The sequence below is a fragment of the Oncorhynchus tshawytscha genome, linkage group LG11 (genome assembly GCF_018296145.1).
Source record: "Oncorhynchus tshawytscha isolate Ot180627B linkage group LG11, Otsh_v2.0, whole genome shotgun sequence".
Lineage (NCBI taxonomy): Eukaryota > Metazoa > Chordata > Actinopteri > Salmoniformes > Salmonidae > Oncorhynchus > Oncorhynchus tshawytscha.
Genome location: NC_056439.1, coordinates 47188112 through 47200679, shown reverse-complemented (window position 1 = coordinate 47200679; position 12568 = coordinate 47188112). Strand labels below are relative to the sequence as shown.

The 12568-nt window shown below is 47.9% G+C and overlaps 1 protein-coding gene across 1 annotated transcript in view; it reads left to right on the top strand.

Moving 5' to 3' along the window:
• The window catches only part of LOC112262222 (brain-enriched guanylate kinase-associated protein), a 30717-nt gene extending 18498 nt beyond the window's left edge, over window positions 1-12219 (top strand). Inside the window, exons 2-4 of the mRNA XM_024437922.2 lie at window positions 899-1006; window positions 1726-1809; window positions 9137-12219. Of these exons, the coding sequence (XP_024293690.2) occupies window positions 899-1006; window positions 1726-1809; window positions 9137-10714 (1770 nt within the window). The 3' untranslated portion in view covers window positions 10715-12219. The remainder of the gene's footprint in view (window positions 1-898; window positions 1007-1725; window positions 1810-9136) is intronic.
• The last annotated feature ends 349 nt before the right edge of the window (window positions 12220-12568 follow it).

The following is a 12568-nucleotide window of genomic DNA, read 5'->3' as shown; positions in this document are numbered from 1 at the left end:
AAATATGATTGCAATGTGGAACATCATAGGAATGAATGAGACTGCCAAAGACTATCCAGAGTGAAATATGATTACAATGTGAAACGTCATAGGAATGAATGAGACTGCCAAAGACCATCCAGAGTGAAATATGATTACAATGTGGAACGTCATAGGAATGAATGAGACTGCCAAAGACCATCCAGAGTGAAATATGATTGCAATGTGGAACATCATAGGAATGAATGAGACTGCCAAAGACCATCCAGAGTGAAGTATGATTACAATGTGGAACGTCATAGGAATGAATGAGACTGCCAAAGCAACATCCCAGAGCTGATTAATAAGAGGCTTACAGAATGAATTTGGATATCAATACCAACTAATTGCTCAAACTGACATTAATTGACTTGTATTAAATTTATCTCCCACCCCTGAATTTCAAAACAATTATGACTATTGTGCGTCGGGGACATGATGATGCATCTTTTGTCAAATCCTGCCACACAATAGGATGTTGAAAATGATTGGGTGAGGGGAGAAAGCATCTAGTAACCGTTTACTGTTTGAGGCTAAATCACAGGAAATACTAAGGTGTCAGGTTTCGGGGTAAAAATGACAGTCGCTGCAACCGCAATACAAGAAGCTTTAATTTCTCAGGACTCCAAGATTCCTACTTTCTCTCACCCTGGCAGCGTAATTGATTTGATATGGGCACTGGCCAATGTAATCTTCCTTTAATTACGACCTGCGTGAACCCCTGACTGACTGCTCTCCACCTCTTCTCTCATTCGTTTTCTCCTGCTTTCCTTTGACTTTCTCTTCATCTCCTTTCACTTCCCCTTCTCCCTCTTCTTGGTCTCTCAATTCCTAATTTCCTCTCTTTCTCTCCTCTTTCCACCTTTCCTCTGTGATTTAGTCCCAGCACCATGAGGATGAGAAAAGAGCGCTGAGTCGAGAGATTATCGTCCTCAACAATCACCTCATGGAGGCCAAGATCACCATTGAAAAGCTCAGAGAGGACAATGTGAGTATATAGCCAGCCATTGCGCAAAATCCTTACTTCATGAGTTTTTGAAGGGATTCACTGAAAAAACTACACACCCAATTAGACCAAAGCCTGGTGATGGCCTTGCCTACCATGCCAACTCTAACATTAACATAAAAATCTCAGTACATTTTCATCATCACAACTTCTTTATTCTTTAAATTGCTAGAGTAAGATGTACTGTAGTGACCCTCAAATCAATAGGGGCCTGATCAGAAAAACTAACACAATTTTTCTCTGGGCAGATGAATTTGTTCGGTAATTGATAGTGTGTTCGTTCCTTTGATTGTGTTCTCCCTAAGTGGAGGCTTGCCTTGTGAGACCCTCAACTTTAAATGGAAGTCAACTTTTGGGTTGTCACAAGAGACTCGAGGGAGAAGAACAGATAAAGACTAGTAGTCAATTTGTAATATCTTTTTTGAGGACACAATTTTTTGTTTGTCGAGCATTGGTGTGTACGCGAATGCCACACGCTGAAATTACTGTTTGGTCCCATTCTACTCTGATGTGCAAATACCATGAAATTACATGGAATTGACATTTATTTGTACCTTTAATATAACTGCAAAGCAATTATTGTAGTAACCCATTTTAAATAGATTTAGGTCAGTTACTCCCATTACAATTAATACTGTTCTTAAGTTTGCATGGCACCCCAACCTATGACTCAACAACAGTGTCTATCTTTCCCATGCCAGGACCTGTACAGAAAGGACTGTAACCTGGCAGCACAGCTCCTACAGTGCTCCAAGTCACACCACAGAGCCCACAAGCTATCTGAGGTGAGTTCTGATCTGCTGTACACTCACTCACTGCTAACAAACAGCCCCGTCTCAAATGCTGTTCTGTCAGGCTCTTGATGGCCACTTAATTCTCCCCCTGTTGATTTGACCATACAACTGAGCACAACAGAGGACAAACTGTCTCCAACAACATCTAGACAACACAAAGGGGAAGTAAGAAGTGAAGCATGAGCGAAAATCCTCATCAATTCTCTTAGAAATGCCTCACAGACATGGGACGATTTCTTCAACATAATGTCAAGCATATATGGGCCAAGTAGCAAAGCTGCTACGGAATGAAATTGAAGGAGTTACTGAAATACAGTAAGATAACAGGGACCACAGCGGTTGTTATCGATTGACACATTCAGCTGTCAATAATAACACTCATATTTTCATACTGAAATAACAGTGATTGTTTTTTGAAAGCACATCCCTCTGAGTCAACTGAAAATAAGACGCAGCAATAGTAATGAATGTCAATGACCAATTCCCGGAGCATTGATGATCCGTAAAAAACTGCAGCGGTGAATATGGCTGAGCGCGATCAAAGGGATGCTGCATGATTCTCATTGGGACTTAACTCTGCTAATTACCAGCCAGATAAATTGATCGGTGTGCAGATGAGCCCCTCAGGAAAGCTGCTGAACACGGCATTTTGGAGGCGCTAGTTAACCCTGCAGTCTCACCTGCTTCCCCACTCAATTCTCAATGGGGTAGGCAGGCTGCTAAAAATACAGCTGAAGTCGGAAGTTTACATACACTTAGGTTGGAGTCATTAAAACTAGTTTACATACACTTAGGTTGGAGTCATTAAAAGTCATTTTTCAACCACTCCACGAATTTCTTGTTAACAAACTGTAGTTTGGACAAGTCGGTTAGGACATCTACTTTGTGCAAGACACAAGTCATTTTTCCAGACAGATTGTTTACAGACAGATTATTTCACTAATAATTCACTGTATCACAATTCCAGTGGGTAGAAAGTTTACATACACTAAGTTGACTGTGTCTTTAAACAACTTGAAAAATTCCAGAAAATGATGTCATGGCTTTAGAAGCTTCTGATAGGCTAATTGACATCCTTTGAGTCAATTGGAGTTGTACCTGAGAATGTATTTTAAGGCCTACCTTCAAACTCAGTGCTTCTTTGCTTGACATCATAGGAAAATCAAAAGAAATCAGCCAAGACTTCAGAAAAAAATGGTAGACCTCCACAAGTATGGTTCATCCTTGGGAGCAATTTCCAAACACCTGAAGAAACCACGTTCATCTGTACAAACGATAGTACGCAAGTATAAACACCATGGGACCACCATGGGACACTCGTCATACCGCTCAGGAAGGAGACGCGTTCTGTCTCCTAGAGATGAACGTACTTTGGTGCGGAAAGTGGAAATCAATCCAAGAACAACAGCAAAGGACACTTGTGAAGATGCTGGAGGAAACAGGTTCAAAAGTATCTATATCCACAGTAAAACGAGTCCTATATCGACATAACCTAAAAGGCCGCTCAGGAAGGAAGAAGCCACTGCTCCTAAACTGCCATAAAAAACAGACTACGTTTATGTTTGGAGGAAAAAGGGAGAGGCTTGCAAGCCGAAGAACACCATCCCAACGGTGAAGCACAGGGGTGGCAGCATCATGTTGTGGGGGTGCTTTGCTACTGGAGGACTGATGTACTTCACAAAATAGATGGCATCATGAGGTGGAAAATTATGTGGATATATTGAAGCAACATCTCAAGACTCAAGACATCAGTCGTTAAAAGCTTGGTCGCAAATGGGTCTTCCAAATGGACAATGACCCCAAGCATACTTACAAAGTTGTGGCAAAATGGCTTAAGGACAACAAAGTCAAGGTATTGGAGTGTGTTACGGTTTTCTTCCGTTGAAAGAGAGTCGGACCAAAATGCAGCGTGGTTAATTCGATACATCTTTAATGAAGACGAAACATGAACAATACAAAAACAATAAACGTAACGTGAAAACCGAAACAGCCTAAACTGGTGCAAACTAACACAGAGACAGGAACAATCACCCACGAAACACTCAAAGAATATGGCTGCCTAAATATGGTTCCCAATCAGAGACAACGAGAATCACCTGCCTCTGATTGAGAACCGCCTCAGGCAACCATAGACTATGCTAGAAAACCCCACTAAGCCACAACCCCAAAACCTACGAAAAAAAACCCATACATAAACACAACACAAAATAAACCCATGTCACACCCTGGCCTGACCAAATAAATAAATAAAACATAAAATACTAAGACCAGGGCGTGACAAACCCCCCCCAAGGTGCGGACTCCCGGCCGCACACCTAAACCCATAGGGGAGGGTCCGGGTGGGCGTCTGTCCAAGGTGGCGGCTCCGGCTCGGGACGTGGACCCCACTCCAACCAAGTCTTAGTCCCCTTGTAACGCGTCCTTAAATTAGCGACCCTCGCCGCCGACCTAGGCCTAATAACCCTCACCAAGGACCCCACTGGAACGAGGGGCAGCTCGGGACTGAGGTAGAAGCTTGGGACTGAGGGGAAGCTCGGGACTGAGGGGAAGCTCGGGACTGAGGGGAAGCTCGCGACTGAGGGGTAGCTCGGGACTGAGGGGTAGCTCGGGACTGAGGAGTAGCTCAGCACTGAGGGGAAGCCCAGCACTGAGGGGAAGCCCAGCACTGAGGGGAAGCCCAGTACTGAGAGGAAGCCTAGTACCGAGAGGAAGCCCAGTACTGAGAGGAAGCTCAGGCAGGTAGTAGGCTCTGGCAGATCCTGGCTGGCTGGTGGTTCTGGCAGATCCTGGCTGACTGGCGGTTCCGGCAGATCCTGGCTGACTGGCGGATCCTGGCTGAATGGCGGATCTGGAAGATCCTGGCTGACTGGCGGATCCTGGCTGACTGGCGGATCTGGCTGCTCCATGCAGACTGGCAGCTCTGGCTGCTCCATGCAGACTGGCAGCTCTGGCTGCTCCATGCAGACTGGCAGCTCTGGCTGCGCTGAACAGGCAGGAGACTCCGGCAGCGTTGGAGAGGAGGAAGGCTCTGGCAGCGCTAAACAGGCGGGAGGCTCCGGCAGCGCTGTAGAGGAGGAAGGCTCTGGCAGCGCTAAACAGGCGGGAGGCTCCGGCAGCGCTGTAGAGGAGGAAGGCTCTGGCAGCGCTAAACAGGCGGGAGACTCCGGCAGCGCTAGACAGGCGGGAGACTCCGACAGCGCTGGAGAGGAGAAAGGCTCTGGCCGCGCTGAACAGGCGAGGCGCACTGAAGGCCTGGTGCGTGGTGCTGGCACTGGGCCGAGGACACGCACAGGAAGCCTGGTGCGGGGAGCTGCCACCGGAGGACTGGTGTGTGAAGGTGACACAGGATGGACCGGACCGTGAAGGTGTACTGGAGAGCCTGAGAGCAGGGCTGGCACAGGACGTGCAAGGCTAGGTAGGTACACAGGAGGCCTAGTGCGTGAGGCTGGCACAATCTTCACCAGCCGACTAACACGCACCTCAGGACGAGTATGGAGCACTGACCCAGGTGCCATCAAATCCCCGACACGTTCCATCGGACGAATATCGTACCTAAAGCACCAAACTAGCAACTCCCTCATAACTCTCTCCTCCACTTTCCCCATTAACTCCTTCACAGTCTGTGCTTCACTCACCTCCAACACCGGCTCTGGTTCTGGTCTCCTCCTTGGCTCCTCACGATAAACAGGGGGAGTTGGCTCAGGTCTGAACCCTGACTCTGCCACACTCTCCCTGAGACCCCCCCCCCCAATACATTTTTGGGGCTGACTCTCGGGCTTCCATCCGCGTCGCCGTGCTGCCTCCTCATACCAGCGCCTCTCCGCTTTCGCAGCCTCCAGTTCTTCCTTGGGACGGCGATATTCTCCAGGCTGTGTCCAGGGTCCTTTTCCGTCCAATATCTCCTCCCAAGTCCAGAAGTCCTGTAATCGCTGCTCCTCACGATAAACAGGGGGAGTTGGCTCAGGTCTGAACCCTGACTCTGCCACACTCTCCCTGAGCCCCCCGCCAAGACATTTTTGGGGCTGACTCTCGGGCTTCCTTGCCAACCGTGTTCCCTCGTATCGCCTCTTCAACTCCATTCTCCTATAACCCTCTTCGCACTGCTCCAGCGAATCCCAGGCGGGCTCCGGCACTCTCTCTGGGTCGACCGCCCACCTGTCTATTTCCTCCCAAGTCGTATATTCCAAACTTCGTAGCTCCTGCTGCCGCTGCCTGTCACCACGCCGCTTGGTCCTGGTGTGGTGGGTGATTCTGTTACGGTTTTCTTCGGGTGACAAAAAAACACAGAGACAGGAACAATCACCCACGAAACACTCAAAGAATATGGCTGCCTAAATATGGTTCCCAATCAGAGACAACGAGAATCACCTGCCTCTGATTGAGAACCGCCTCAGGCAAACATAGACTATGCTAGAAAACCCCACTAAGCCACAATCCCAAAACCTACGGAAAAAAAAACATACATAAACACAACACAAAATAAACCCATGACACACCCTGGCCTGACCAAATAAATAAAGAAAACACAAAATACTAAGACCGGGGCGTGACAGAGTGGCCATCACAAAGCCCTGACCTCAATCCTATAGAGAATTTGTGGGCAGAACTGAAAAAGTGTGTGCGAGCATGGAGGCCTACAAACCTGACTCAGTTACAAAATCACCCAACTTATTGTGGGAAGCTTGTGGAAGGCTACCCAAAACGTTTGACCTAAGGTAAACAATTTAAAGGCAGTCCTACCAAATACTAATTGAGTGTATGTTAACTTCTGACCCACAGGGAATGTGATGAAAGAAATAAAATCTGAAATAAATAATTCTCTCTACTATTATTCTGACATTTCACATTCTTAAAATAAAGTGATGATCCTAACTGACCTAAGACAGGTACATTTTACTATGATTAAATGTCAGGAATCGTGAAAAACTGAGTTTAAATATATTTGGCAAAGGTGTACGTAAACTTCTGACTTCAACAGTTGCTCCGTACTTTTAAAACAACAATGTTATTTTTCTGCCGAGCGTCTATTGTCAACCAAAAAGCAACATTGGGTACATCATCTTTTTCTCTCTTGTTTTTAACCTGTAGCTCTATGTTTGATAGTGGAGGGACGAAAGGGAAGGGAAGCGACAGGAGACACAGAGAGTGGGGGAGAGGAGACACAGAGAGTGGGGGAGAGGAGACACAGAGAGCGGGGGTGAGGGGACACAGAGAGTGGGGGAGAGGAGACACAGAGAGTGGGGGAGAGGAGACACAGAGAGCAGGGGAGAGGAGACACAGAGAGCGGGGGAGAGGAGACAGAGAGAGCAGGGGGAGAGGAGACAAAGAGAGCGGGGGAGAGGAGACAGAGAGAGGGGGGGAGAGGAGACAGAGAGAGCAGGGGGAGAGGAGACAGAGAGAGCAGGGGGGAGAGGAGACAGAGAGCGGGGAGAGGAGACACAGAGAGCGGGGGAGAGGAGACACAGAGAGCGGGGGAGAGGAGACACAGAGAGTGGGGGAGAGGAGAAGGAGAGAGTGGGGGGAGAGGAGACACAGAAAGTGGGGGAGAGGAGACACAGAGAGTGGGGGAGAGGAGACACAGAGAGCGGGAGAGAGGAGACACAGAGCGGGGAGAGGAGACACAGAGAGTGGGGGAGAGGAGACACAGAGAGCAGGGGGAGAGGAGACAGAGAGAGTGGGGGAGAGCGGGGGAGAGGAGACACAGAGAGCAGGGGGAGAGGAGACAGAGAGTGGGGAAGAGAAGAGAGACACCCTCCCCACAGAAACAATCTCCATTTCCCCCTGACCCCCAATGCTGTAATTAACTCAAGAGAAAATTAGAATGAAGACAAGCCTAAACATTTGTTCTTCTTGTGGCTGTCCAGTGAATACAAGGGGAGTTCTATGTAATGTTAGCAGAGGAGACATTCGTATGTACTGTTAGCAGAGGGGGCAGTCGTATGCACTGTTAGCAGAGGGGGCAGTCGTATGCACTGGTAGCAGAGGGGGCAGTCGTATGTAATGTTAGCAGAGGGGGCAGGATGCACTGTTAGCAGAGGGGACAGATGTAATGTTAGCAGAGGGGAGGGGACAGGGGCCATGTACTGTTAATGCACTTAGCAGAGGGGACAGTCAGATGTAATGTTAGCAGAGGGGACAGCCAGATGTAATGTTAGCAGAGGGGACAGTCAGATGTAATGTTAGCAGAGGGGACAGTCAGATGTAATGTTAGCAGAGGGGACAGTCGTATGTACTGTTAGCAGAGGGGACAGTCGTATGTACTGTTAGCAGAGGGGACAGTCGTATGCACTGTTAGCAGAGGAGACAGTCGTATGTACTGTTAGCAGAGGGGACAGTCAGATGTAATGTTAGCAGAGGGGACAGTCAGATGTAATGTTAGCAGAGGGGAGAGTCGTATGTAATGTTAGCAGAGGGGACAGCCAGATGTAATGTTAGCAGAGGGGACAGCCAGATGTAATGTTAGCAGAGGGGACAGTCAGATGTAATGTTAGCAGAGGGGACAGTCAGATGTAATGTTAGCAGAGGGGAGAGTCGTATGTAATGTTAGCAGAGGGGACAGCCAGATGTAATGTTAGCAGAGGGGACAGTCAGATGTAATGTTAGCAGAGGGGACAGTCGTATGCACTGTTAGCAGAGGAGACAGTCGTATGCACTGTTAGCAGAGGGGACCGTCGTATGCACTGTTAGCAGAGGGGGCAGTCATATGCACTGTTAGCAGAGGGGACAGTCATATGTACTATTAGCAGAGGGTGCAATCACATGTACTGTTAGCAGAGGGGACAGTCATATGCACTGTTAGCAGAAGGGACAGTCGTATGCACTGTTGGGAACAGGGAACAGTTGTATGTAATGTTCGCAGAGGAGGGAGTTGCGCGCGCGTGTGTGTGTGTGTGTGTGTGTGTGTGTGTGTGTGTGTGTGTGTGTGTGTGTGTGTGTGTGTGTGTGTGTGTGTGTGTGTGTGTATTGATGTACCTGTGTCCATGCTGGTGGATGTAACCTAAAACTCAGCGACATTAACAACTGAGGTATAAGAAGACAAGCTCCTAAATAAAGCCCAGGAGTGGAGGGGTTGTGAAAGTCCCACCGGGTGTCCGAGCTGGACTGAGTAAACACACGAGAATAAATTACTTCTCTAAACTCAAACTCTAGATTGGAGCCTAGGGAACAGCGTTGATAAAACAGCTGTGCAGATGTGGCGAGCATGAATCAACTTCTCTTCAATGAACTCCCATTTATTCATGTTTGTCTATCCATGTCTTTCTCCTTTCTGTCGTTTAATATTTCTCCTCAACGCCCCTTTCTACTTCTCTCTCTCCAGCTGCCCATTGACTTCCAGGAGCGGGTGAGCTCCCACATGGAGAAGCAAGGCCGTGGCGTCACCATGGCGCTGTGCCACTCGCCCTACTCCGACGCTGTGCCCACCGCCGTCATCGCCAAGGTGCTAGAGAAGCCGGAGCCGGGCAGCAGCTGCCCCAACACCCGTTCGCCCAGCCCCCAGCCATTGGAGGATGAGGGCCATGACCATAACTTTGTGCCCACTAGCGCGGGCGGCGGCACCGAAAGCCTCCGGCGCCGCACAGCTTACCGCACATCGGACCTGTACTGCAGCGACACAGCCCTCTACTGCCCCGAGCGCTGGCAGGAGCGCAGACAGAGCGTGGATGTCCATGCCCGCCCCATGGGTCTCCTCCTCCAGTCCCAGAACTCCACAGACTCCAACCCTGAGGAGGAAGCCTTCCATTCGGGTAACTTCTCGCATCACGGTGCCCACTCCTTCCATGGAGAGTTTGCCGCGGGCTCCTTGAGGGCCTCTAGCTCCTACTCCAGCTTCAGCCAGGCATCGGAAGACGAGAAGGGCGGGGAAGGCTGCGGCGGTGGCCCCAGTAGCACCATGTCCTCCTCCCACCATGGGCTCTACATGGACTGGCGGGATGGAGGTTACGGCGAGCGAAAGAGCACCTCATCCTATGAGAAGGACAGCCCTCCTGGCCACAGCGTCTTCCCCAAATCCCACAGCTTCCAGCACATGGCAATGCCACCTTCCCCCAGCCTTGCGAAAGGCGGCGGTGGCTCTTCACCGGCTTACGTTTGCACAGCATCCTGCGGCTACAGTGAGCCCTACCACTCACCGCTCATCGCATCGTCACACAGTGTGGGCTCAGCCCAGGGAGGACGACCCCGGGGTGTGGAGCGCTCCGATAGTCAGGCCAGCATGGTCAGCATGGGTGTCCCCACCGAGGAGGAACTGACTGGACGCTGGAGGCAGCTGAGCGTAGAGGACATCAACTCGTACTCCTTCAATCGCAACCCTGGCCGTGTGTCTCCCTACAGCTTCTCCGAGCAGCACTTTGCCATGGGCCCGGCCAAGATTAAACTGGGGCCTCTCTACAGCAGCTTCCATGAGGGGGACGACAACGTCTTCCTCCACAGCCATGTGCTGGACCAGTGCTTGGCTGCTGCCGCCAGTGGTGGCCTCTCACCCAGCCCCAGTCCCAGTCCCAAACACCCCAGCCTGGGCCTGCGGGGCAAGCCGGACAATCCCCCGCCCCTGTACAGAGCCAATGTAGACAGCCAGGACTCAGAGTGCAGCCTGCAGTTCCTCTCAGGGAGCCTTAAGGATAAGGAGAGCGGGGCTGCTGGAGCAGCAGGGGGGAGCATGAACAAGGAATACGTGGACGTGAGCCCCAACAGCTCAGCTGAGTCCTTACACCACCAAAGCTCCCTGGAAGCCTCCAGTCTGCAGCACTGCCAGAGGGAGAGAATGAGGCCCAGCCCTAGCCCGGCACTTCCCAAAAAGAGTTCTCAACAATACCAAAAATTTGGAAGCACAGGAACAGGACTGAGCAGGAAGGACAGTCTGACCAAGGCCCAGCTGTACGGCACCCTCCTGAATTGAACCGCTCGGTAACACTTTACTTGGACTTGACAGGTATAATGCATCATGATGAGGTTATAATGCATTGTAAGACTTGTCATAAGCACGTATGACCCCCCTTAGAAATTCTTAATATTATCTCAATGACTAGATGATAGCAATTTTGAAAATGTGTTTCATAAAAGGACATAACAAACTGTAAACCTTGTAATAAGACATGAAAGCTCATACGTGCTTACAACAAGTAATGAAGCATTATACCTGCCGGCTTCAAGTAGTGTAACCAACAGCTTCTCCTCTTATGCATGATGATTGTGTAGGTCTCCATGTTTCCGGTGACAAACACACAGTTGGTGTGGATGTGAGATGTTCTTGTATTCCGGCGAAGGCACGTTTCAAGCTGTATGAGAAGCTATACAGCTGTTGTTGTTGTTTTGGCTGTTTGTTTATGTCATGATATGGTGTAGTTATCAGAGATAACAGCCACTAGATTTCCGTACCGTTTCTTACAGTATATCATCCCCTTAGTCTCTCAGACAGCCATTCAGCAAGCTCAGAGCTATTTTGTGGAAGGCTCATAAGTTAAATTATCCCTTAACCTTAACAATGACAGCATTGAGGCAGTAACTACTGTACATGCACTATTAGCATTTGAAGTATGTCAGTAAAACATGCCATTTAGTACCAGGCACATTGGTATCCTTTAGTACCAAGCATAACGCGTCCCATTCATTTGGGCAACAGACTGACTATTAGAACTTCATTAGCATGGCATAACACCAACTAAAGGCTATCCATTATGTATATGATGTCCTGCTTCCAAGGCCTCATTTTCTCATCGACAAACTGCATGTTAATTATGCATATATGAATGGACTGGTTCTTCTAGGCAGAAAGTCATGGATATCTCCTGAACATTAGAGAGGCACTACAGAAATAAATGTTTATTTCTCTCACTCAATTCGCATATTGATACTTAGGAGGAACACGTCTGAAAAATAAATTCGGTGTGTATTGGAATTAGATAAATCAAAGACAGATTTAAAATACATATACTGTCGGTAACACAATATCAAAGACATTGTAAATACAACAACTGTAAAGTTGGTGGCACAGTATGTGGTATTTTCCTGCAGATAATACTTACAATATGAAGGAATATATTTACAATATGATTGGCAGGAATGTACCCCCACAGAGCAGACATTGACAAGAGATAAATGATTTAAAAAGTTGCACAGCAGGTCGTCCAATATTCCATGTATCCAGGCTAGTGTTACTCTGTATGAATATTACATGTAGGAATTTGGCCCAAAGCACCCAACGTTTTAATGCCCAAATTGGAAAAAAAGCATGAATTCAAATGCTGTTGCTTGAATTTATGAATACCCAACAACTAGTAAGTACATTTTGCCTTAATTCTGTTCAGTAGCTAGTCTACTCCTTTACTACAAGTCTGACAGTGGTATTTGTGTGTGTGTATCTACAGTATATCACAAAAGTGAGTACACCCCTCACTTTTGTTGCCAGCGGTTTAGACATTAATGGCTGTGTGTTGAGTTATTTTGAGGGGACAGCAAATTTACACTGTTATACAATCTGTACACTCACTACTTTACATTGTAGCAAAGTGTCATTTCTTCAGTGTTGTCACATGAAAAGGTATACTCCAATATTTGCAAAAATGTGAGGGGTGTACTCACTTTTGTGATATACTGTATACATATATACATATACATGTGTATATATATATATATATATATATATATATATATATATATGTGTATATATGTATGTGTGTGTGTATATATATATATATGAATGTTTGTGTGTGTATATATATATATATATATATATATGTGTGTGTATGTATGT